The 26,051-nt window shown below is 33.2% G+C and overlaps 1 protein-coding gene across 5 annotated transcripts in view; it reads left to right on the top strand.

Annotated features, from left to right (window-relative positions):
* Positions 1-26,051, top strand: part of LOC145255744 (breakpoint cluster region protein-like) — a 182,716-nt gene that overhangs the window by 79,571 nt on the left and 77,094 nt on the right. For all 5 annotated transcript variants that reach the window (XM_080114383.1, XM_080114385.1, XM_080114386.1 and 2 more), the window contains one exon: positions 12,394-12,424. In XM_080114383.1, coding sequence (XP_079970509.1) covers positions 12,394-12,424 — 31 coding nt within the window. The remainder of the gene's footprint in view (positions 1-12,393; positions 12,425-26,051) is intronic.

The raw sequence follows: 26,051 nt of genomic DNA on the forward strand, positions 1-26,051 counted from the left end.
ATTACAGTGACACAGTGCACAGATGTACAAAAGTGCATGCGTAGTGCATAGGATGATATACAAGTGTAAGGAAAATCAACAGTTATGAGTTATGATATACATGTGTGCATGTGTGGGACAGCAGACATAGTTTGGGCGAATTACGAGAAGCATTAGAGGTTTAAAGGATGCAAAACTGTTTTCTGACTTATAAACATGTTCATGAGTAAAAATTTTCTAACTTATAGGTATGTTCACGAGTAAAACTTTTCGGACTTATAAACATGTTCATGAGTAAAAATTTTCTAACTTATAGGCATGTTCACGAGTAAAAATTTACTGACTTATAGGCATGTTCACGAGTAAAGATTTTCTGACTTATAGGCATGTTCACGAGTAAAGATTTTCTGACTTATAGGCATGTTTACGAGTAAAAATTTTCTGACTTATAGGCATGTTCACGAGTAAAAATTTTCTGATTATAGGCATGTTTACGAGTAAAAATGTTCTGACTTATATAGGCATGTTCACGAGTAAAAATTTTCTGACTCATAGGCATGTTCACGAGTAAAAATTTTCTGACTTATAGGCATGTTTACGAGTAAAAATGTTCTGACTTATATAGGCATGTTCACGAGTAAAAATTTTCAGACTTATAGGCATGTTCAGGAGTAAAAATGTTCTAACTTATAGGCATGTTCGCGAGTAAAAATTTTCTGACCTTTAGGCATGTTAACGAGTAAAAATTTTCGGACTTATAGGAATGTTCACGAGTAAAAATGTTCTGACTCATAGGCATGTTCACGAGTAAAAATTTTCTGACTCATAGGCATGTTCACGAGTAAACATTTTCTAACTCATAGGCATGTTCACGAGTAAAAATTTTCTGACTAATAGGCATGTTCACGAGTAAAGATTTTCGGACTTATAGGCATGTTCACGAGTAAAGACTTTCTGACTCATAGGCATGTTCACGAGTAAAAATTTTCTGACTTATAGGCATGTTCACGAGTAAAAATTTTCTGACTTATAAGCGTGTTCACGAGTAAAAAAGTTCTAACTTATAGGCATGTTCACGAGTAAAATTTTCTGACTCATAGGCATGTTCACGAGTAAAAATTTTCTGACTTATAGGCATGTTCACGAGTAAAAAAGTTCTAACTTATAGGCATGTTCACGAGTAAAAATTTTCTGACTCATAGGCATGTTCACGAGTAAAGATTTTCTGACTCATAGGCATGTTCACGAGTAAAAATTTTCTAACTTATAGGCATGTTCACGAGTAAAAATTTGCTGGCTTATAGGCATGTTCACGAGTAAAAATTTTCTAACTTATAGGCATGTTTACGAGTAAAAATGTTCTAACTCATAGGCATGTTTACGAGTAAAAATTTTCTGACTCATAGGCATGTTCACGAGTAAAAATTTTTTGACCTTTAGGCATGTTCACGAGTAAAGATTTTCGGACTTATAGGCATGTTCACGAGTAAAAGTTTTCTGACTCATAGGCATGTTCACGAGTAAAGATTTTCGGACTTATAGGCATGTTCACGAGTAAAAGTTTTCTGACTCATAGGCATGTTCACGAGTAAAAATTTTCTGACTTATAGGCATGTTCACGAGTAAAAATTTTCTGACTCATAGGCATGTTCACGAGTAAAAATTTTCTGACTCATAGGCATGTTCACGAGTAAAAATTATCTGACTTATAGGCATGTTCACGAGTAAAAATTTTCTGACTCATAGGCATGTTCACGAATAAAAATTTACTGTCTCATAGGCATGTTCACAAGTAAAAATTTTCTGACTCATAGGCATGTTCACGAGTAAAAATTTACTGACTTATAGGCATGTTCACGAGTAAAAATTTTCTGACTTATAGGCATGTTCACGAGTAAAAATTTACTGACTTATAGGCATGTTCACGAGTAAAAATTTTCAGACTTATAGGCATGTTCACGAGTAAAAGCTTTCTGACTTATAGGCATGTTCACGAGTAAAAATTTTCTGACTTATAGGCATGTTCACGAGTAAAAATTTTATGACTTATAGGCATGTTCACGAGTAAAAATTTTCTGACTTATAGGCATGTTCACGAGTAAAAATTTTCTGACTTATAGGCATGTTCACGAGTAAAAATTTTCTGACTCATAGGCATGTTCACGAGTAAAAATTTACTGACTTATAGGCATGTTCACGAGTAAAAATTTTCTGACTCATAGGCATGTTCACGAGTAAAAATTATCTGACTTATAGGCATGTTCACGAGTAAAAATTTTCTGACTCATAGGCATGTTCACGAATAAAAATTTACTGTCTCATAGGCATGTTCACGAGTAAAAATTTTCTGACTCATAGGCATGTTCACGAGTAAAAATTTACTGACTTATAGGCATGTTCACGAGTAAAAATTTTCTGACTTATAGGCATGTTCACGAGTAAAAATTTACTGACTTATAGGCATGTTCACGAGTAAAAATTTTCAGACTTATAGGCATGTTCACGAGTAAAAGCTTTCTGACTTATAGGCATGTTCACGAGTAAAAATTTTCTGACTTATAGGCATGTTCACGAGTAAAAATTTTATGACTTATAGGCATGTTCACGAGTAAAAATTTTCTGACTTATAGGCATGTTCACGAGTAAAAATTTTCTGACTTATAGGCATGTTCACGAGTAAAAATTTACTGACTTATAGGCATGTTCACGAGTAAAAATTTTCTGACTTATAGGCATGTTCACGAGTAAAAATTTTCTGACTTATAGGCATGTTCACGAGTAAAAATTTTCTGACTTATAGGCATGTTCACGAGTAAAAATTTACTGACTTATAGGCATGTTCACGAGTAAAAATTTTCTGACTTATAGGCATGTTCACGAGTAAAAATTTTCTGACTTATAGGCATGTTCACGAGTAAAAATTTTATGACTTATAGGCATGTTCACGAGTAAAAATCTTATGACTTATAGGCATGTTCACGAGTAAAAATTTTCTGACTTATAGGCATGTTCACGAGTAAAAATTTACTGACTTATAGGCATGTTCACGAGTAAAAATTTTATGACTTATAGGCATGTTCACGAGTAAAAATTTTCTGACTTATAGGCATGTTCACGAGTAAAAATTTACTGACTTATAGGCATGTTCACGAGTAAAAATTTTCTGACTCATAGGCATGTTCACGAGTAAAAATTTACTGACTTATAGGCATGTTCACGAGTAAAAATGTTCTGACTCATAGGCATGTTCACGAGTAAAAATTATCTGACTTATAGGCATGTTCACGAGTAAAAATTTTCTGACTCATAGGCATGTTCACGAATAAAAATTTACTGTCTCATAGGCATGTTCACGAGTAAAAATTTTCTGACTCATAGGCATGTTCACGAGTAAAAATTTACTGACTTATAGGCATGTTCACGAGTAAAAATTTTCTGACTTATAGTCATGTTCACGAGTAAAAATTTACTGACTTATAGGCATGTTCATGAGTAAAAATTTTCAGACTTATAGGCATGTTCACGAGTAAAAGCTTTCTGACTTATAGGCATGTTCACGAGTAAAAATTTTCTGACTTATAGGCATGTTCACGAGTAAAAATTTTATGACTTATAGGCATGTTCACGAGTAAAAATTTTCTGACTTATAGGCATGTTCACAAGTAAAAATTATCTGACTTATAGGCATGTTCACGAGTAAAAATTTTCTGACTCATAGGCATGTTCACGAGTAAAAATTTACTGACTTATAGGCATGTTCACGAGTAAAAATTTTCTGACTCATAGGCATGTTCACGAGTAAAAATTATCTGACTTATAGGCATGTTCACGAGTAAAAATTTACTGACTCATAGGCATGTTCACGAATAAAAATTTACTGTCTCATAGGCATGTTCACGAGTAAAAATTTTCTGACTCATAGGCATGTTCACGAGTAAAAATTTACTGACTTATAGGCATGTTCACGAGTAAAAATTTTCTGACTTATAGGCATGTTCACGAGTAAAAATTTACTGACTTATAGGCATGTTCACGAGTAAAAATTTTCAGACTTATAGGCATGTTCACGAGTAAAAGCTTTCTGACTTATAGGCATGTTCACGAGTAAAAATTTTCTGACTTATAGGCATGTTCACGAGTAAACATTTTATGACTTATAGGCATGTTCACGAGTAAAAATTTTCTGACTTATAGGCATGTTCACGAGTAAAAATTTTCTGACTTATAGGCATGTTCACGAGTAAAAATTTACTGACTTATAGGCATGTTCACGAGTAAAAATTTTCTGACTTATAGGCATGTTCACGAGTAAAAATTTTCTGACTTATAGGCATGTTCACGAGTAAAAATTTTCTGACTCATAGGCATGTTCACGAGTAAAAATTTTCTGACTCATAGGCATGTTCACGAGTAAAAATTTTCTGACTTATAGGTATGTTCACGAGTAAAAATGTTCTGACTCATAGGCATGTTCACGAGTAAAAATTTTATGACTTATAGGCATGTTCACGAGTAAATATTTTCTGACTCATAGGCATGTTCACGAGTAAAAATTTACTGACTAATAGGCATGTTCACGAGTAAAAATTTCTGACTCATAGGCATGTTCACGAGTAAAAATTTTCTGACTTATAGGCATGTTCACGAGTAAAAATTTTCTGACTCATAGGCATGTTACGAGTAAACATTTCTGACTCATAGGCATGTCACGAGTAAAAATTTCTGACTCATAGGCATGTTCACGAGTAAACATTTCTGACTCATAGGCATGTTCACGAGTAAAAATTTCTGACTCATAGGCATGTTCACGAGTAAAAAGCTGTAAATGATAGTTGTTGACGATATGGGTAATAATTTTGTGGGTGTTTACCAAGTCAGTTGCTAAATGTTAAATATTCAATAAAATCATTCTCAAAGAAACATGGCAGGTCTCGTCATTTATTTACCTCCACACTAAGTTTAAGTTAGACACAAAGTCGATTTTTAAAAGCGTCAATTTGGATTGGAACAAAAATTAAAATGGCTTGCGTTTAGAATAATTTCTCCACTGATGGACAGCAAAAAATATCAAACACTACACTTTCATAGAGGGTTTTCGATTTTCTGTAAAAGTTCTTGCATCGTTGTAAGTCGATGCTCCCGGGACAAAAAGGCTTGTGAATAATATTGAGTCCCTATTTACTTGCCTCCCCAAAAGGGCAGAGTTAGACATAACGTCGGTTTCTTATGTAGGAAATTTTGGTTCCTCTAAAAAGGGGCCTTCTGTATTGGGATGAAAATAAGAATTCCTTCAGTTTAAAAGAATTTTTCCTTCACTGACTGAAGATCGAACAGATAAAATGTAGTATCAAAACAAATACTACACTTTGCTCCTAATCAAGAATGAGTCCATTCTGATGCTTGTTAGTCAGTGTAGGCGCTACTTTCTAGAGTTACTCGTCCCCCAATTCATATTAAATCAACCATAGACTTCTATTCTTGAAAATTGCTGACTTCATTCTGGCGGATTCCTTATTCCCATAGTAAGGCATATACACTTGCTGATGTTAAATAAAATAGCCTTGGTGGTGGTGGGCGTGATGGTGGGCGTAGTGATGGGTGTGGTGATATGTGTCATCTTGATCATGTTGGCGGGAGGCGTGGTCATTTAGTGTTTACTGTTATATCTTGTTTTAAAATATAGTTATCCTCAGACTATTTTGGAATAGGAATGGTCCTTTTTTATTTTGAATCAAATTCACTGTTTAATTTAGTTCACAATCCACGCACACACACACACACACACATACATATATATACACACACACACACACACACATATATATATATATATATATATATACATACATATATATAGGAGCAAACAGTTAATAAAACATGTTAAAAAACACCTTGAAAAAGAGTTAAAAACATATTTGAAAAGGAAACACTTGATAAGTAAGTATATATCTCTTCTCTTCTCTTTCTTCTTCTATCTTCTATCTATCTTCTTCTATCTTCTATCTTCTTCTTCTATATAAATAAAATGAACTCATTTTTTCCCGTCTGATTTTGACCTTAATAGGATTAAAAATCAAGATATTTCATGCAAATATAATATGCACAAACGGCAGAACAATATCTGAGGTGTGTTATAGGCTTATTATTTCTCAAATTCCTCGATAATCTTAGATTTCTATACTTTTTCTGCTGAGAAGTCACGGCCAAAATCGGTTAAGATCAATGGAAGTGGTAAAATATTTTCTCTCTAATAAATTCCTCCTCCCCCTGCCACCACTTAACACCGTTTGGGGATCGTTCACAAAGAACAGTTGAGAAGAGAACACCGGTTTGGCTTCATAGTTCTTTCATGTGAAGTTATTTAAAATCACTAAACTAAGCTGCAGTGCTCTGTGGCGTAGTGGTTAGCGTGCTGGACAATTCACATTATATTTTCACGTTCGCGCCGACCTACCGTAGTCGTTTTTTTTTTTTTTTTTTTTTTTTTTCCTAAACAACTGGAATGGACTTTTCTTGGTGGCCGAACTGTTAACGTTGCAGATGTTTTTTTTTTGTTGTTGTTTTTTCACACTTTATTTTCCTACTTTTACTCATGACTCCGGGTTTGATCCTTCCTACTTACCTACCATAACATTTTTTAAAACTCCCCCCCCCCCGTCCCGGAAACAAACACTCGGGCAACGCCGGGTACCCCCGCTAGTATATATATATATATATATATATATATATATATATATATATATATATATATATATATATATGTATGTATATATGTATATATATATATATATATATATATAATATTAAGGTTAACGTCTCACTCGTAGAGATCCGGTGTTTTTGTTTTTTTAGAAAGTTGCCCATTTTTTATTTGGACGTATTATTTATTTACTTACTATTTTTAAAAACAGTAATCTACGTACACGCGTGTTTCGGTGCCCTATCCCTCTTCAGCTTAGCTTGACTGTTGTTATGAATCGAATCCCGGACTTATGTATTTCAGTCCAGCATCTTAATCCATTACGCTATGATACCCTATGGTATTTACTGTTTAATTTTTATCGTTTAGTTTTTATCGTTTATCTATTTACGTAGTTCTTGTTGTTGATTTTTAAACGATATTAAGGTTAACGTCTGCACCTTGGAAATCCATTTTTTTTTTTTTTTTTTTTTTAGAAAGTCGCCCATTTTTTATTCGGGCGTATTTTTTTTTATTTATTTAGTTATTATTTAAAAAAAAAAAAAAAAAACAGTAATCTACGTACACGCGTGTTCCGGAGCACTACCTCTCTTCAGCGTAGCTTAACTGTTGTTAGGATTCAAATCCCGGACTTTATGTATTTCAGTCCTGCGTCTTAATCCATCATGCTAGGATGCCATAGACAATTTACTGTTTAGTTTTTATCGTTTATGTATTTACGTAGTTTTTGTTGTTGATTTTTTAAACGATATTTAGGTTAACGTCTCCAACTTGGAGATCCGGTGGGTGACTTTATAAAAAAAAAAATTTTTTTAACGGATCTTCAATGTATATATTGTTTCAATCATAGCTATAAAAAGCCATACATCTGCAAGCCAGTGTCATTTTCTTTATACATTTGGTTTTCATTTGGTAAAAAAAGGAAAAGCTATTGTTTATAGAATAAAACTTACTGCTACTTTTTGTTTCTTTTAAAACATTTAAATGTCCATCTGAAACGAGTTCAAATCAAGGCTAGAAAAAATATCATCTGTGTTAGAGTTAAAATGTGCTAATCTTCTACGAACAGAACGAAACGTTACTGAGCTGACAGGCTAATCAAGGTGTAAGGATGCAAACATATTACTGTGTAGTGTAGGGGCTGGTAGGAAAGTTTTATGTGTACTGTGTGATGTGTGTCTATTTTATGCATGTATATTATTGACACTTATGCCCTTCCAATGTGTAAGACTTGCAGGGGGTGGGGTTGAATTCTGCGTTTAGAAGAGTCTTACCCCACCCACCTCGATAGCTACGACCTCGTAAAAAGTTAATTTGTACTGGCCACTTTTATTCTATCTCATTTCATTTGGGAAAAATTAATATTTAGTTGATTTTGCAGCCCTGTTGAGATGTATTAACATCGAAACGTTGGTTATCTCACGTAAACTGTTATAATCTATATATATATATATATATATATATATATATATATATATATATATATATATATATATATATATATACATATATATATATATATATATATATATATATATATATATATATATATATATATATAATTTAACTCTTGGTTCGTTCGTAATTAATAGCCTTAATTACTAAATAAATTATTGCTTCGACATTTTGGTATAATATGTTTACTGTAACCATGCGTGTTTTTATATATCTCTTTTTAATTATAACATTATACTTAATTTTTCTATAATAAATAGGTGGTTTTCTTTGTACCGACAGGCCGTTTTTTTTTATTATTTATGGACAGTTATTTATCACCGCTTGCCATCACGTGACCAGTGTTTCTAATTTAGCAGTTTTCCCGCTAGATCTGGAGATTTCGTTTGCAATCTAGCGGGAATTCTAGAAAATCTGGAGATATTTCGCACCCACACACCCGCAATTTTAGATTAAAAATAAAGAAAAGCTCTTGAAAATACTTTAAAACATAGAATAAACTCATTCATGTAAGTAAAAAAAAGTAGCATTTATTGCCTTTGGTAACAATTATTTATTGATTATTTGTTTTGTTTTTCACCTTTTTTTTCGGCTAACCATTCTTAAATCTCGCTATAAAATCGATTTTTCCAAGTACATTTTAGGGGGGGGGATTCCAACCTCCGTAGTTTAGTTTAAAATACGATCTAAGCAACCACCCTTAGTCAAAAATTCTAAAAAGCAAGAAACAACAGCAAAAAAAACTTATACCAAACACAGTAAAATTTAATTATCTACCAACCTAAATACTTTTAACATGCTAAAACAAAGTTTTTTTTTTGTTTTTTTTTTTCTAATTTCCAGATATGTTGTTCAAAGTGGATTTTACACAATGAATGGAAAAATAAATAATAATGAACAAATGTCCGCTTATCGCTTAAGGAGTAATTTCTCAAAAGTTGTAAACAAATGACTAGGTGTATCAGAATTTTTGTATGAACTTTTGACACCCCTAACACGAAACTGCGAATAAAATATAAAAACTCGTAATTTCTCTTTTAAAAGTGGGTTGTTTATTTTCTTTATGGATTATACTTCCAAAATAAACTATTAAAGTTGTATAAAAAGTAATAGAAATATTATTTTTTTTATTTTTTAAAAAACAGTAATGAAATTAATTGAATTTTACGAGCTCAGTATTTTCGATTTTTAAACTTTAAAAATCTATCAAAATTTTTCTATTGATTCAATTTTTACGATATTTTCAGGGTCAATGTGAAATTTTATGCTCTTTCCAATAACTGAATATAATGTTTTAGACAAACGTTTTTTTTTTAATTCAATCCCCCCCCCCATTTTCAAATGTCTATTAAAAAGCAAATAATTAATTTACTCACCAAAGTGTTATATATCACAAATTGAAGATAAAAGATCAATAAATAATATATTCAAATTTAAAACAAAAAAAGTAGTGTTTTTTTAGAAATTTACCTGTAAAGTCCGAAGTTTAAAACCTTTTTTTTTTTAAACACGTTGTTTTTTATGTTTGTTTGTGTTTTTTTTCTTTTAATGAAACCTTGGTTCTTGCTTCTTTAATTGAAAAAAAAATAGAGTTTGAATTACATTTTTCGAGGAGTTATAAGCTTGGAAAACGGGGTGGAATTATTCAATATTTTTCACGAAATTTCTGATACACCTAACAAATGACTTATCTACCACTAACCCTAAGTTCGAGTTGCGCTCACAAATTTAGAGTTAGTGATAGTCGTAGATTTTTTTTACAATTTTCCAAGAGTGAAGTCCCCAATGGTTAAACGACATGCAACCAGTTAATTGTTGGAAAGACAATTTTTAATAAAAGAAATGAAATAAGAAATAACTTAAACACAGTTTCAGCACGTATAAAAAATACTTGAATTTTACTGCATTTGGTATCAGGTATTTTTGTTATTGTTTACAATTTCTCGAATATTAATTATTTTACACAAATGATTGTGTTGTTCCTACTTACTTTCCCCCCAAGAGCCGTCATTCATGATTTTACTTATTTTTACTAATTTTTAGACGTTTCTTTTATTTAATTGTCAGCATGAACGAACTTTTTAAGATGCAGCATATGCTAACACTTCAGCGAAGTTTACTGTATTTATTTTTAGCAAACATTAATAACAGAAAGTTTTCCACTTTATTTATTTTTTTGCATAATTAATGATGGAAGCATGTTTTGTTTTTCTTAACATCTGTTGAAAAAAATAATTTGTACAGTCTCTTGAATAAAAATCAAACTTTTCTCTACTTTTATTTAACTATTTACAATGTTCAGATAAAGCATTCATCTGTTCTTTTATGATAAAAATTCCGTTTTCAAAAAGAAACGTTTACTGCCAAATTTCTTTTTTAAAAAAGTGCAAGTTTTCCTGAAAAAAAAACAAAAAAACTTTCACCTGATTTATGGTAAAAAATTAATTTTGGGGGGGGAAAAACAACTTTTATTGATACAAAAAAATTGAAAAAAATAATAAAAGTAAATAAACGAACAAAAAGCAATTTTTCTAGAGGAATGTGTTCCATTTTAACAAACTAAGCCACAGCAACGCGTGGCCGGGTACAGCTAGTGTTTATATAAATTTGTGTATTAGTGTCAGAATAATTCATCGGAATCGAGAATCGGAGAATCAAAACATGTTAGGGTATCGAAATCAATATTGGAATTGAACATTTTTCAGCTTTATTGTCGATTCCCAAAACGATTCTTTTGATTTTTTTAAACTGAATTTTCAACTACTGATAAAATGATGCTTTTTAAACTACGAGCAAAACTAAAATCTATATATTGTAATTAAAATAAGATGTAAACTGGAAGAAATAGCACGTTAAAAATGGCACAAGTAAAATGGCACAAGGGGAATATAAAAATATTGATTAAAATTTTACAATGACTTGAAAAAATATATTCATAATATGATGTTCAAAGGGTTAAAAGAACTATTTTGAACCTACATTTATGAATGCTTTAACAATGTGTGTGTGTGTGTGTGTGTGTGTGTGTGTGTGTGTGTGTGTGTGTGTGTGTGTGTGTGTGTGTGTGTGTGTGTGTGTGTTTATGAGAACAATTTTTAAAAACTTTTAAGAAAGTTCACACTTAGGAAAATCCAGGATTTTTAATTTTACATTATGGTTGTTGATGCATCGATGAAACACTCCATAAAGTATTTGGATTTTTGAAAGATTAATAAAACCATGGTTCATGGAATCTAACTTTCCATTGTTTAATTATTCAAATTATTTGTCTCGTGAAAATGTAGATGTCTCCATTTATTGTGAAATTTTAATAATAGATATTAGAAAGCAATAAGTTTCTTTGGGGTATTTTAGGGGATTTTTAGGAGCCATAATATAAACAGAAAGTCACATTTAAAACTTCAAATATTTCAGATTTGATTAAAGTAAATTAGATCTATGGTTACTTGACACAAATTAAGCAAAATTCTCTGAATTTCAATTTTTTCCTTAAGACTCCTTAAGCTAAAATCTTAAATTTTAGACATTTTTAAATCAAAACCATGTAGTGGATTTCGATCCAAATTAAAATAAGAATTATAGACATAAGATTTACTAGCATCTTTGGGTCTTGGTTTTAATCTTTGTAATAGAACACAAAATATTGCAAAATTATTATGTTTGAGGAATTCATGTAATCCGTACTCTAGTGAAGTTATAAAATTGAAGTAAGAAGATTATTTTTTACAAGGAAATCACCAGTCGAAGATAAGGATTAATGAATGGCAGTGTAGTAATCAGTAATGGTGTGGATTTGGTAGGATTTGATTATTTAAAGGGATGGCTCAACAAGAACTTGTTCACATTGGACTTTATTATAGTCGGACGGGAAGCAGGCCAATGGAACAGTGTGCAAAGGTGAGCAATCCTGGAAAAGAGCTTTGTTCATGGAAGCTGCATTTAGATTTAGGCACAGCAGGGGAAATTGTCGATGGTTGTAGCTAGTCAACTGTTTTTTGTTTTGTTTTTTTGTTTTTGTTTTTGTGAAAGTTTGGCAAGGAGTGACCATAGATTGAAGCTCAAACGAGCACTAATATATTTTCTTTCGATCAGGGCATATTATATCACAACTATATGACACTTATTTTCACAATTATCGGTTTTCAAAAGTAATAAACACACACACACACACATAAGTTGCTGTACTGAAATCCATTGAAGTACATTTTTGTGAATTATTTTTAACAATTCTTCTAAATTAATTTAAATGTTATTTGCAGGTGCCGCGTTTAACTGTTTTCAGACCTGAAGGTAAGCTTTCATATAATTTTTACAATCAATAAATAGAACAGCAATGCGATCATATTAATAAAACCAAATGAAATCAGTCTTGTTCAAAGTAGCAGCAGCAATGGATGTTATGTTTTTAGATATCTACTCTCGATTGGACAAAAGCTCACATCAGGCGTTTCTTTCAACAGATCACAGTGCAAGAAGTATTCAGTCCAAAATTTTCCCGTGTAGTATAAAAACCCAAAAACACACCTGTCGTTCTCTTTGACCAATTGGAAATTACTACAAGAGACTTGCCTGCAGTCCTTCGCAGAAGGGAAATTTACTCATGATTTCCTTTATTTATAATAAATTGTTGTTGTATAGCGGCTACTCTCATTGGTTGAATGAGTACACATAAGGTGTCACCTTAAAAAGGGCAGCTGTTTTTTGGGGGGCGGGGGGCCAATTTTCTTCTGTTGTGGTTGCTTTGGATTGTTGGATTTCTTCCCTCTGTTGTTGTTTTGGATTGTTGGATTTCTTCCCTCGGTGAAACCGATCGCTACACTTCTGATATAATTACGAGACCATTGGAGGTAATCTATTTCCTGAAGCAAAAGGTCGCAACATAAGCATTGTTGCAACGTTCTTGGCTGTAAGAGGAATCTTTTTTTTTTTCACGGGCCTTTTCTTACACAGACAACACATGTATGATACAATCCTACCTGAGCCTATTTTTAGCAAAATTCCTCGACAGACGCAATGAGAAACACACATGAACTTCTTTATGCTAAGAAAAACACAAATATGTCACTCACTAAACATATATACATAGACTGTGTACACTCTCTCATTAACAAAACAGGCACGCTAGTATATATATTCACGCCTATCTTATTTACACACACATAAACACAAATGGTGTCAGCCTAACTGAATATGTACACTCAGTTTTCCCCACAGAAAAACACCTTCTTTTACTTTTTGCGCTCTCAACATTATTGTTACAAAAGGTGTCTATAATAAATTAATATATTTTGGTCGGTAAATTTATAGATTAATATCCTCAGCTAAATCTGCCTCTGCTAAAATGATGAAATAAACATAAGATTCTATTTTTAGGCAATTACATGTGAGCACCTTGAAAAACTTGATGGAAAGAAGGAAAAAAAAGTTATTTTAGAAATCAATTTCTTATACAAATTTATGATAATCGCTATCTCAATGCTTGTCTACAGTTAGGCCTATAAAAAAATTTTTTCAAGAAAATTCTCATAAATTTTTTATGATGCACTAGCAGTATCAGAAATTTCGTGAAAATAGTGAATAATTCCACCCCATCTTTCCAAGCTTATAACTCCTCGAAAAATGTAATTCAAGCCCTAATTTTTTTTTTCAATTAAAGGAGTAAGGACCAAGGTTTTATTTAAAAAAAAAAACAAAACAAAACAATGTGTTTTTTTTTTTTAAAAAAGGTTTTAAACTTCGGACTTTACAGGTAAATTTCTAAAAAACTGATTTTTTTTTTTTTGTTTTAAATTTGAATATATTATTTATTGACCTTTTCTCTTCAATTTGTGATATATAAACCTATTAAACATAAATTAATTATTTACTTTTTAATAGACATTTCAAAATGAGAGGCGTAAATTATTCGACCCCCTATCTTTCTAAGCTTATAACTCCTCGAAAAATGTAATTCAAGCCCTAATTTTTTTTTCAATTAAAGGAGCAAGGACCAAGGTTTCATTAAAAAAAAAAAAAAAAGACAAAAAGAAAAAATGTGTTCTTATAAAATAAGGTTTTAAACTTCGGACTTTACAGGTAAATTTCTAAAAAACTGATTTTTTTTTTGTTTTAAATTTGAATATATTATTTATTGACCTTTTCTCTTCAATTTGTGATATATAAACCTATTAAACATAAATTAATTATTTACTTTTTAATAGACATTTCAAAATGGGGGGGGCGTGAAAATGGGGGGGCGTGAAAATGGGGGGGCGTGAATTTAAAAAAAACGTTTGTCTAAAATATTATATTCGGTTTATTGGAAAGAACATAAAATTTCACATTGACCCTGAAAATATCGTAAAAATAGAATCAATAGAAAAATTTTGATAGATTTTTAAAATTAAAAAATTTAAAAATATTGAGTTTAAAAATTGAAAAATATTGAGTTCGGAAAATTCATTACTGTTTTAAAAAAAAAATAAAAATATTTTTATTACTTTTAAAACAACTGTAATAGTTTATTTTGGAAGTATAATCCATAAAGAAAATAAATAACCCACTTTTAACAGAGAAATTACGAGATTTTTATATTGTATTCGCAGTTTCGTGTTAGGGGTGTCAAAAATTCCTACAAAAATTCTGATACTGCTAATGATGCACATACCTGTCACCGCACGAAGATATCATATTCCAAATATCACGTAAATCAATCAAGTTGTTGTTGTTGTTGTTGTTTTTTTTTTTTTTTTTTTTTTTTTTTTAAGAAAATCAATTATTATGACATATTTTATCGAAGAATTTCTGAACCCCATCTTAATTTCGAATAATACGCTACTAGCAACACTTGTCGGGAATGTAGGATGAACAAGGGTAGACAATCGAATTTTAACACTCTAGAAAAAATCCTTTAAAATTAACACTTTTAAAGTTTGGTTTCGAAAGAAAAAAAATAAAACAGTGTTTTCGATATTCCATTTATTTCAGAAAAAAAAGGCTTTTACCATTTTTTATTTCAAAGACGATTGCCTTGGCCGTCCCCCGAAATGTAAACAGAATTTTTGGTGGGGGGGGGGGTCAATGAGGGTGCTCATTCTACGTAAAATTGTGTTCATTGTACGTTGACCCCATCCCACCACCAAAACAGATGGCCATAAACCGGGTACTCATTATACATTAAATTATTATAGAAAAGTGATCCCCCACATTTTTAAACCAACATTTCTTCATATCTTGGAAACTACTCGTTTGCCGGAATTGTAAACATTGTTTTCATTTTCAGCGTCCCCGAAAACAGACTTTAAAAGTGTTCATTTTAAAGGATTTTTTCTAGAGGGTGGAAAGTCGATTGTCTGCCCTTGTCATCCTACATTTCCGATATTCCTGACAGGTGTCGCTAACAGCGTATCATTCGAAATTAAGATGGCGCCCAGAAATTCTTTGATAAAATGTGTCATAATATATGATTTTCTTAAATAAAAATTACTTGATCAATTTGCGTGATTTTTGGAATATGCGATGCCAAATACGTACATCATAAAGATTTTTTAAGATTTTTCTAGAAAAATAATTTTTTAACGCCCAACTGTAGACAATCACCCAATGCAATTCTTACTTTTTAGTTAACTAATTATTTAACTAACAATATCATAAAACCACACATAATTACCTAAAAAAAAGACCCCTTCCTCAAAAAAAACGCACAAAATTTATACTACAAACAAATTGAGGTTAACTGCTCTAAAACGCTAGAATAACTCAAAATTAGTGACTCATTTTACATTAAATTTAGGTGTAAAACTGATCTCCCACTTTGAATTAATTGGGGGGGGGAACTTTTCAAGGTGTTCTCGTGTAATTACCTAAAAAAGTAGGATCTTATTTTGATTTGTTTTTCTAGGCGGTAATTAAGGGTGTTAATCTACCATATGCCATGTTCGTCTATTTCAAGTTTAATACACAACACAGCGGATAGATCATTTAAGATGTAAATGTATCTTACTATAACCAATGAAGCTCCTCTTCTACATTGGTGTCCATAAATGGAGTCCTTCAACGGTCCCGTTTCCATAAGATCATCTGTACGAATACAGCTTCTGAAACCGACTTTTACCGATGTCGAAATACATAAACAACCGAAGAAAACCGAATCAAATCGAACCGGCATCAAAATCAAAACGAGGCTGATTTTCAACATGAAAACGTAATGAAAGCAAAGCACTCAACTGTTTTATTATGATTTTTTTTTTTTTTTTTTTTTGATAAAGAAAATCAAGACTTTTTTCTATACTTTACATGAAAGTAATTTTAATTATTCAAGGTTTTGTTGATAAATTGTGTGTGCATATTTTTAACATAATCAATGCAACCATCATTTTTACAAGTTTGTTTTTATTATTTAATCTTTTGAAACGAACAAGAATCGACTAGAGTTAGACTAGAGTTATATTAAGGGTTAGTTTAGAGTTAGCGTTAAAAAAATACAGTTAGCTTTTTGTCCGGTTCATTAAGCAGATTTCCATCTACCAGTTACTCAATTTTCGGATTGTCGTCTGCTTCTCGAGCATTCTGATTGGCAAAGTGCTTACATAAGATGTTGAATAAAAAGTCGATTTTTTCTGGTTCAAAATCTGTACCGATATCAGATCACCAAACAAATTTGGATCGATAAAGTCATATACATGAAATCATCAGTTGACAAATTTGCGACACTGATTATTTTTATAAATAGTCTTATTATATTGACTACTTTCCTCTTACCAATTTAATTAACTTAATGGTTATAAATCGTTTTAGATAGCAAATATGAGAAAAGATGTCTCAATAACTCAATTATTTTATTTTAAATGAAGATTTAGACATTTAAATGACATAAAAAAAACTAACACGAAAGGTTAATTCAACAAAATTATTTTTTAAAAATCATCATCATCATCATCATCATCATCATCATCATCGGTTTAACGTTTGTTTTACATGCTGGCATGTATTGGATGGCTTTTAGAAATTGACTTCCAAACTAACCTCTTTATTTGGAATTCATTTCCTTTACTGATGCATTTTTTTCATAGGTCGAGTGGCCTTCTTTACGCTAGGTCATTATTTATTCCTCTTTCTCTTAAATTCATTCTCATCTCTTCCTCAATGTTTTCCTTGAATTTTACCTGTGACCGGACCATGCTACTTCAACAACCAACGAAGTTTCCTTTTTTTTTTATTACATTTTCACCCCAAACAAGGCACATTGCCACTGTAGTGTAGGGGGCTACTATCAGGGGCAGCAGCTACTGGGGCACTATGTTGGGATTTGGGCAGCAAGATGTCGGTTCACGTTACATTTGAACTTCTGCATGTCAGTACAGTTGGGGAAGCAGGGACCTAGAATGGAATTCCAGAGTCTAGCGGTTCTGGGGAAGAAACTACTGGAGTAGAAAGATCTTCTACATCTAGGGATCTCTACTGTGTGGGGTGGGATTTAGCTGACTGTCGGGTTTGTCGAGGGTGTCTACGTCGTGGGGGTACAAGTGTCTGCAGTTCGTCAGAGCATTCACCATTAAAATACTTGTAGAACAAGCAGAGGGATGCAACGTTTCGTCGATGGGACAGAGGCTGGAGCTTAGATGCCAGTTCAGGGCCTATCAGATTGGCGACTCTCTTTTGAACCTTGTCTAGGGGCGAGAGACTAGCAGCAGATGCACCAGCCCAAATGTGACAGTTCTGCACACGTTTCCCTGTACTGTTCAGATTTAATTTTCCTCTCATCTAATCCTGTATTTAAGATTCACATTACATATGATTTCTCTCTGTGCCACATATATTCGCACATTGGCTATCCTGTATATCTGGACGGATTCAGAAAATAGATGGCACTTAAGACGTTATTCAACACTTTAAAGACATATCTGCGTTCATGGGAAAAATTTATTCAGACCTGCATATCCTCCACCTATTGTAATTGTTCACATGAATTTAAAAGGGTGAACCTTTCCCCCTCTTTTCTTGAAATAAAAGTGGAAAAACATTGGAAAACAGTAATTTGTAAGAAAATAAAAAAGCAGAGCATGTTTTTTTTTCCAAGAACCGCAAACTTGTGGAACTCTCTTCCTGCTGATTGTTTTCCTCCTAATCTTGGTCTTTTTAAGATGAAGGTCAATAGGAATTTCCTGTCTTTTCAATAATCATCTTTTGTTCTTGCTAGCTCATTACATCAAGAAGCGTCACGTCTTATCTAGAACAATTTCCATTAACAAAAAAAAATGACAATTGCTAACTGTAGTATGAAGAGAAGATAGTTAACATCATTGAAAAGTGAGGAAGTGGAAAGAAATAGCTCATATGATAAGACATGCTAATCAGCTCAGCAGGTCAAATATGGAGATGTACAAATATGGAAGGAGAAACAAATAAGTTTATAAGTCTCAAAAGGTGAAAACGCTGTTATTAAAACTTAAATTCTTTTCTAAAGTTTGCATTTTGGAGACGGAAGTGTTTTTTCGAGATAAGTGATTATTATATTAATCGTACTTTTTATTTTTAGATTCAAATATTAATAACAACATTTTATTTCAGTATTTAATTTATGTATTTCTGTTTTATTAAATGCTAGCTTTTTTTCTCGTCCATAAATGTTTATTTATCTACCAAGTTTATTGCAAAAATAGATTAGGTAATTGTATTCATTTTTAGTTCGTGAGAGGGGAATCTATCACCATACTTCCCCTTAAACACGTCCGTTGGACTTTTATTAAGTATAATACTTAATAGTATTTTTTATTTTTTATTATTATTTTTTTAATGGAGAGTAGAAAACGCATTGTGGATGCGTTATCGGCAGCTCCCGTTACTCTCGCTTCTCCTTATTTGTCCTTCAGTCCTCATTTTTTAATGAGTGATTTTTCTGACAAACGGAGAAGAAAAAGCTGTTTTCTAGGTTGGCAGTATTTTGCACGAACAGTTGGCAGAGATGGCGGAAATTTTCTGTTTCTATGTCTATCCTTGTAGCCATGTCACTAGTAAGGGTGCTGGAGGTAAACGTTTTATCTGGGCTGACTTTATCCGCCAGGGACCCGAACCTTGGATTAACCACTAAAGAGGCTGTCCTATCAGCAGGTGCAAAGTACTGGGGCTGCTGTATTGCCATTTGGTGAATGGATTCTGGACCATGTAGTAGCTTCTAGTGGGGCCTCTCGATGCAATATTAGTGTGTAATTGTTACGGCTTTACTTTATCATGTTCTACAAAAAAAAATCTTTCGTTTGTTTTCTATCTTAGTTTCCCCTCTCTGTCCTGCTCTAAGTAAATCTGACGACCTAGTCCACAAATTCCAAAATTTCATCATAAGTTTCAAGAAAAAATACACGATTAAACCCGGTTCTCCAACTTCCAACGTAGACCCCTACTACCATGTCTCCTTCTCCAACATCAGGGGTCTATGTTCTAACCTTCCAGAGGTTGAAACCCAATTACAGGAGACTAAACCAGACCTTTTATTTTTAAGCGAAACTGGCATTGGACAGGCTATTTCCCTAGAAGAGTTCGCAATTAAAAGTTATTCTAACTTAACTTCTAAATCTGACCCCCAAGATCACCATGGGCATGGAATATGTGCCCATATTAAAGATGGCTTTCCATGTGGTAGGTACATCTCCAGAGAAGATCCTAACTTATCCTATATCTGGTTCCAGGTTGCATTAGCTCACACTACTGCATTTATATTTACTCTCTATCGCCCCCACAGCAGCAGAGTTACTATCTTTAAAAGCATATCTGAGAAAATTGACCAAGTCCTATCTGCTTATCCTTCAGCTAACATTCACATATGTGAAGACTTCAATGTTCACAACGTCGAATGGTTGACCAACTCAAACAAGACCGATGATGAGGGGAGGTTCTGTCATGATTTCTCCATTGCTTATGACCTCACTCAGATTGTTCACGAACCCACCCGTGTGCCCGACAATGACGGCCAGTATGCGAGTCTACTAGACCTTTTTCTCACAACTTGCTCTGAACTATGTTCAGTTTCTGTTCTGTCTCCTCTTGAATCTTCCGACCACTCTGTTGTATCAATTCAGATAAAAATGAAATTTTTTTTTTTTTTTTTTTTTTTTTTATTACATTTTCACCCCAAACAAGGCAAATTGCCACTTTGGTGTAGGGGGCTACTATCAGGGGCAACAACTACTGGGGTACTATGTAGGGATTTGGGCAGCAAGGTGTCGGTTCACGTTACACTTGAACTTCTGCACGTCAGTACTGTTGGGGAAGCAGGGACCTGGAATGGAATTCCAGAGTCTTGCGGTTTTGGGGAAGAAACTATTGGAGTAAAAAGATCTTTTACATCTAGGGACCTCTACAGTGTGGGGGTGGGATCTAGTAGCCTGTCGGGTTTGTCGAGGGTGCTCGCGTCGTGGGGGCACAAGTGATTGCAGTTCATCAGAGCATTCACCACTAAAATACTTGTAGAACAGGCAGAGGGATGCAACATTTCGTCGATGGGACAGAGGCTGAAGCTTAGATGCCAGTTCAGGGCCTATCAGATTTGCGACTCTCTTTTGAACCTTGTCAAGGAGCGAGAGACTAGTAGCAGATGCACCAGCCCAGATGTGGCAGCAATACTCCATACATGGGCGAATGGTGGCCTTATAGAGGTACAGGATACTTTCGGGTGTTAGTAGTTTTCTAGCAATAAGTCCTCAGACGTACCTCTCCATCGTACAGTATATCGATACACTAAGGCTGACTGGGATAGCTTCCGTATAGTTATATCGGATCTACCTTTGCATTCCATGTTTAAAAAGGATGTGTCCTCTATAGTATCAGACCTGACGGAATGGTTAATTGTAGGTATAGACCGTTTCATACCCTCGAAACTGTTCCAGTAAAAACCTAGCAGTCAGCCATGGTTCTCTCCAGAATGTGCTGCTACCATTGCGCACAGAAATCACTTTTTCCACTGCTTCCAACATAATAGATATATGGAAACTAAAGCCGCTTTCAGGACTGCCAGCAACCATTGTAAGAAAGTAATAAAGAATGCAAGAGAGCTATATGCTCAATCCGTCAAGTCCAAAGTAGCTGAGCAGCAGCTTGGTTCCCACCAGTTTTGGCAAATAGCAAACAGAATCCTGAACAGAAGCGTGTGCTCTATCCCAACTATCATCAATGGACTTAAGGTAATCTCGTCAGCATCAGACAAAGCCAAACTCTTTGCCAAGAACTTTGCAGCTAATTCTACCCTTTGCGACCAAGGCCACCAACCCCCAATATTTCCTCCTGTATCAGAAAACACACTATGTGATATACATATATCTGTACGTGATGTTGCCAAGCTAATCAAAAACCTTGATTCCGGTAAAGCAACTGGCCCTGAGGGTATTCCAATTATAGTACTCAAAAAACTTCAACCAGAACTAGCGCCCATACTTACAAAACTGTTTAAACGTTGTCTTAAGGAGAATAGCTTCCCATCACCCTGGAAAATCTTATCCGTATGCCCGGTATTTAAGAATGCAGGTGATCGCTCATCCCCCTCTCAGTACAGGCTAATAAGTCTCCTGTGCATCATGAGTAAGTTGCTGGAATCTGTGTTAAAGACAGAAGTAATCAACCATCCCAACAAAAATAACATTCTTATGGACACTCAATATAGTTTCTGTTCTGCTAGATCTACAGCAGATGTGCTTACAGTTATATGTCATAGGATTAGCAAATCTCTCGACAGAGGCAACCTTTCTAGGGCAATTGCTCTTGACATATCTAAAGCCTTTGATAGGGTATGGCATAAAGGTTTACTTCACAAGATCTCTAGCTATGGTATAGCTGGAAATGTCTTCTCAATTATTAAATCATTTCTTTCTGATAGGTTCATAAGAGTAGTAGTTGAGGGGCAAAAATCAGAAGTTTACAGTATTAATGCTGGTGTCCCTCAGGGGTCCATCCTGGGCCCAACTCTTTTCCTGATCTACATTAATGATCTTCCAAATCACATCCTTACATCATTTGTAGACATTTATGCTGATGACACTACCATTTATGGTAGCACATCTAAGACAGTTCTCTTTGATTCTCTCTCCTCTGATCTTGAACACGTGGTACAATGGGGAAAGGAGTGGCTGGTTACTTTTAATGCATCTAAAACCAAGCTTCTCTCCTTACATCATCAGCATTCTGATCACCATCTGGCATCAATTGAAATGAATGGCTCTCGTCTTCAGGAGGCCTCAAGTTTTGACAAGCTTCTGGGCTTGACAATTACTCCTGATCTTAAATGGAACACGTACATAAAATCTGTTGCCAGGGCCGCTGGAAAAATGGTGGGATCTTTCTATCGATCCAGTAGATATCTCACTGCTGATGCAATTCTCTATCTATATAAGAGCCAGGTACATCCAAGGATGGAATACTGTTGCCACATCTGGGCAGGAGCAGCTAGAAAGAACTTGTCCTGCCTTGATAGAGTTCAAAATAGACTTCGTAGCCTCGTAGGAGATGTCCTTTTCTCTTCCCTGCAACCTCTATCTCACAGAAGAGATGTTGCGAGTTTGTCTCTGATGTATCTTTATTTTTATGGAAAGTGTTCGACTGAGCTTCAGTCTATGGTCCCCCCTCGCAAAACTTTCACAAGAAATACCCGTCTAGCTGAAAACACTATCAATAATTTCCCCCACTCTTTATCTGTGCCTAAACCTAAACGTAGATTCCATGAACAAAGCTTCTTTCTTAGAACTGCATGCCTGTAGAATTGTCTACCGTTTTCCTGCTTTCCCGTTGACTACAATATGGTTGTCATCAGTTCTTGATGAGCCGTTCCATATAAGTTAACAAATTTACCGAATTTTCATTACTAATAATTACTATATTTTCCAATTTCTACTGTACACTCTTTAACCCTTATCCTTGAGTGGCCTCTTGGCCTTGATAATGTGGTGATTCCTGTGTAAAAAAAAAAGTTTGTCATTCTAACTTATTCTAGAGACACATGGCCAAGACGAATAAGATATTGATAAAAGCGTGCAGCTTATTTTGAGGCTCAATCCTGAACAAATCGACTTAACAAATTAACTAAAGGTAAAGTTGTAAAGTTATCTTAGTGTTCAGAGTTCAATGCTAAGTTATCTGCAAGAATTTCTAGAAAATGGAAAAATGGAATGCGAATTGTTTAAGAACAAGTCTCTTACAAATGATCAGGTTCAAAATTTTATAATGCTTCCCAAGTTTGACACAAACCATCTAAAGGTCGGAAGTTAAAACGACCAAACCGTTATGATAATGACAATCAAAATAAGAAGAAAAATTTCTGGAAATGTAAAGATTAATGCAAATTTCTCATCCGAAAATTATAGACCAAATGCAATGAACCTCGGTTTTCGTACATAATTCCTTCTGAAAAGTCGTTCAAAAACCGAATAATATTTTCTCATTTAAAAATTGAAAATGCTCAAAATTTGTTCATTCTTATTTATAGCCTATTTTTTTTTTATTTAAGAGGCTAATATAGAATTTTTTATACATCAGTTATATTATTGTTTTTAATACTCACTATAATGTCAAATATAAAACACTTTCATAAAGAGTTAATATATTTTCTGTACATTTTGTATGAATTAAAAATATTTTAGTGCCCATTAATCCATTTAATTATCCATTTTTTAAGTTTTAACTTTTTATTTTAGAAGATATCTAAAAATGTAATCCCTAAGAAAAAACTGGATTTAAAAAATTACAATCAAAATTGATTTTTTTAAAACACAGATCTGGATAAAAAAAACAAAAAAACAAAAGTAACAACTCTGCTCAGAACTGTAAACTTTTCATCGGACGATATGCTTTGGTTACTGTAAACTTTTCAACAGACGATATGCTTTGGTTACTGTAAACCTTTCATCGGACGATATACATTGGTTACTGTAAACCTTTCATCAAAAGATATGCTGTGGTTACTGTAAACTTTTCATCGGACGATATGCTTTGGTTACTGTAAACTTCTCATCAAACGATATGCTTTGGTTACTGTAAACTTTTCATCGGACGATATACATTGGTTACTGTAAACCTTTCATCAAACGATATGCTTTGGTTACTATGAACTTTTCATCAGAAGATATGCTTTAGTTACTGTAAACTTTTCATCAAACGTTATGCTTTCATTACTGTAAACTTTTCATCGGAAGATATGCTTTATTTACTGTAAACTTTTCATCAAATGATATACTTTGGTTACTGTAAACTTTTCATCAGACGATAAGCTTTGGTTACTGTAAACTTTTCATCAAACGATATGCTTTGGGTACTGTAAACTTTTCATCAAACGTTATGCTTTAGTTACTGTAAACTTTTCATCAGACGATAAGCTTTGGTTACTGTAAACTTTTCATCAAACGATATGCTTTAGTTACTGTAAACTTTTCATCAAACGTTATGCTTTCATTACTGTAAACTTTTCATCGGAAGATATGCTTTATTTACTGTAAACTTTTCATCAAATGATATTCTTTGGTTACTGTAAACTTTTCATCGGACGATATGCTTTGGTTACTGTAAACTTTGCATCAAACGATATGCTTTGGTTACTGTCAACTTTTCATCAAACGATATGCTTTAGTTACTGTAAACTTTTCATCAAACTATATGCTTTAGTTACTGTAAACTTTGCATCAGATGATATGCTTTGGTTACTGTAAACTTTTCATCGAACGATATGCTTGGTTACTGTAAACTTTTCATCAAACGATATGCTTTTGTTACTGTAAACTTTTCATCGGAAGATATGCTTTTGTTACTGTAAACTTTTCATCAGAAGATATGCTTTGGTTACTATAAACTTTTTATCAGAAGATATGCTTTGGTTACTGTAAACTTTTAATCAGACGATATGCTTTTGTTACTGTAAACTTTTCATCAGACGATATGCTTTGGTTACTTTAAACTTTTTATCAGAAGATATGCTTTGGTTACTATAAACTTTTTATCAGACGATATGCTTTGGTTACTGTAAACTTTTCATCAGACGATATGCTTTGGTTGCTCTAAACTTTTTATCAGACGATATGCTTTTGTTACTGTAAACTTTTCATCAGACGATATGCTTTGGTTACTGTAAACTTTTCATCAGACGATATGATTTGGTTACTCTAAAAATTTTATCAGAAGATATGCTTTTGTTACTGTAAACTTTTGATCAGACGAGATGCTTTGGTTACTGTAAACTTTTCATCAGACGATATGCTTTTGTTACTGTAAACTTTTCATCAGACGATATGCTTTGGTTACTGTAAACTTTTCATCGGACGATATGCCTTGGTTACTCTAAACTTTTTTTCAGAAGATATTCTTTGGTTCCTGTAAACTTTCCATCCGACGATATGCTTTGGCTACTCTAAACTTTTTATCAGAAGATATGCTTTGGTTACTGTAAACTTTTCATCAGACGATATTCTTTGGTTACTGTAAACTTTTCATCAGACGATATACATTGGTTACTGTAAACCTTTCATCAAAAGATATGCTGTGGTTACTGTAAACTTTTCATTGGACGATATGCTTTGGTTACTATAAACTTTTCATCAAACGATATGCTTTTGTTACTGTAAACTTTTCATCGGACGATATACATTGGTTACTGTAAACCTTTCATCAAACGATATGCTTTGGTTACTATGAACTTTTCATCAGAAAATATGCTTTAGTTACTGTAAACTTTTCATCAAACGATATGCTTTCATTACTGTAAACTTTTCATCGGAAGATATGCTTTATTTACTGTAAACTTTTCATCAAATGATATACTTTGGTTACTGTAAACTTTTCATCAAACGATATGCTTTGGGTACTGTAAACTTTTCATCAAATGATATGCTTTGGTTACTGTAAACTTTTCATCAAACGATATGCTTTGGTTACTGTAAACTTTTCATCGGACGATATGCTTTGGTTACTG

The sequence above is a fragment of the Euprymna scolopes genome, chromosome 31 (genome assembly GCF_053919585.1).
Source record: "Euprymna scolopes isolate OS-2025 chromosome 31, ASM5391958v1, whole genome shotgun sequence".
NCBI lineage: Eukaryota > Metazoa > Mollusca > Cephalopoda > Sepiida > Sepiolidae > Euprymna > Euprymna scolopes.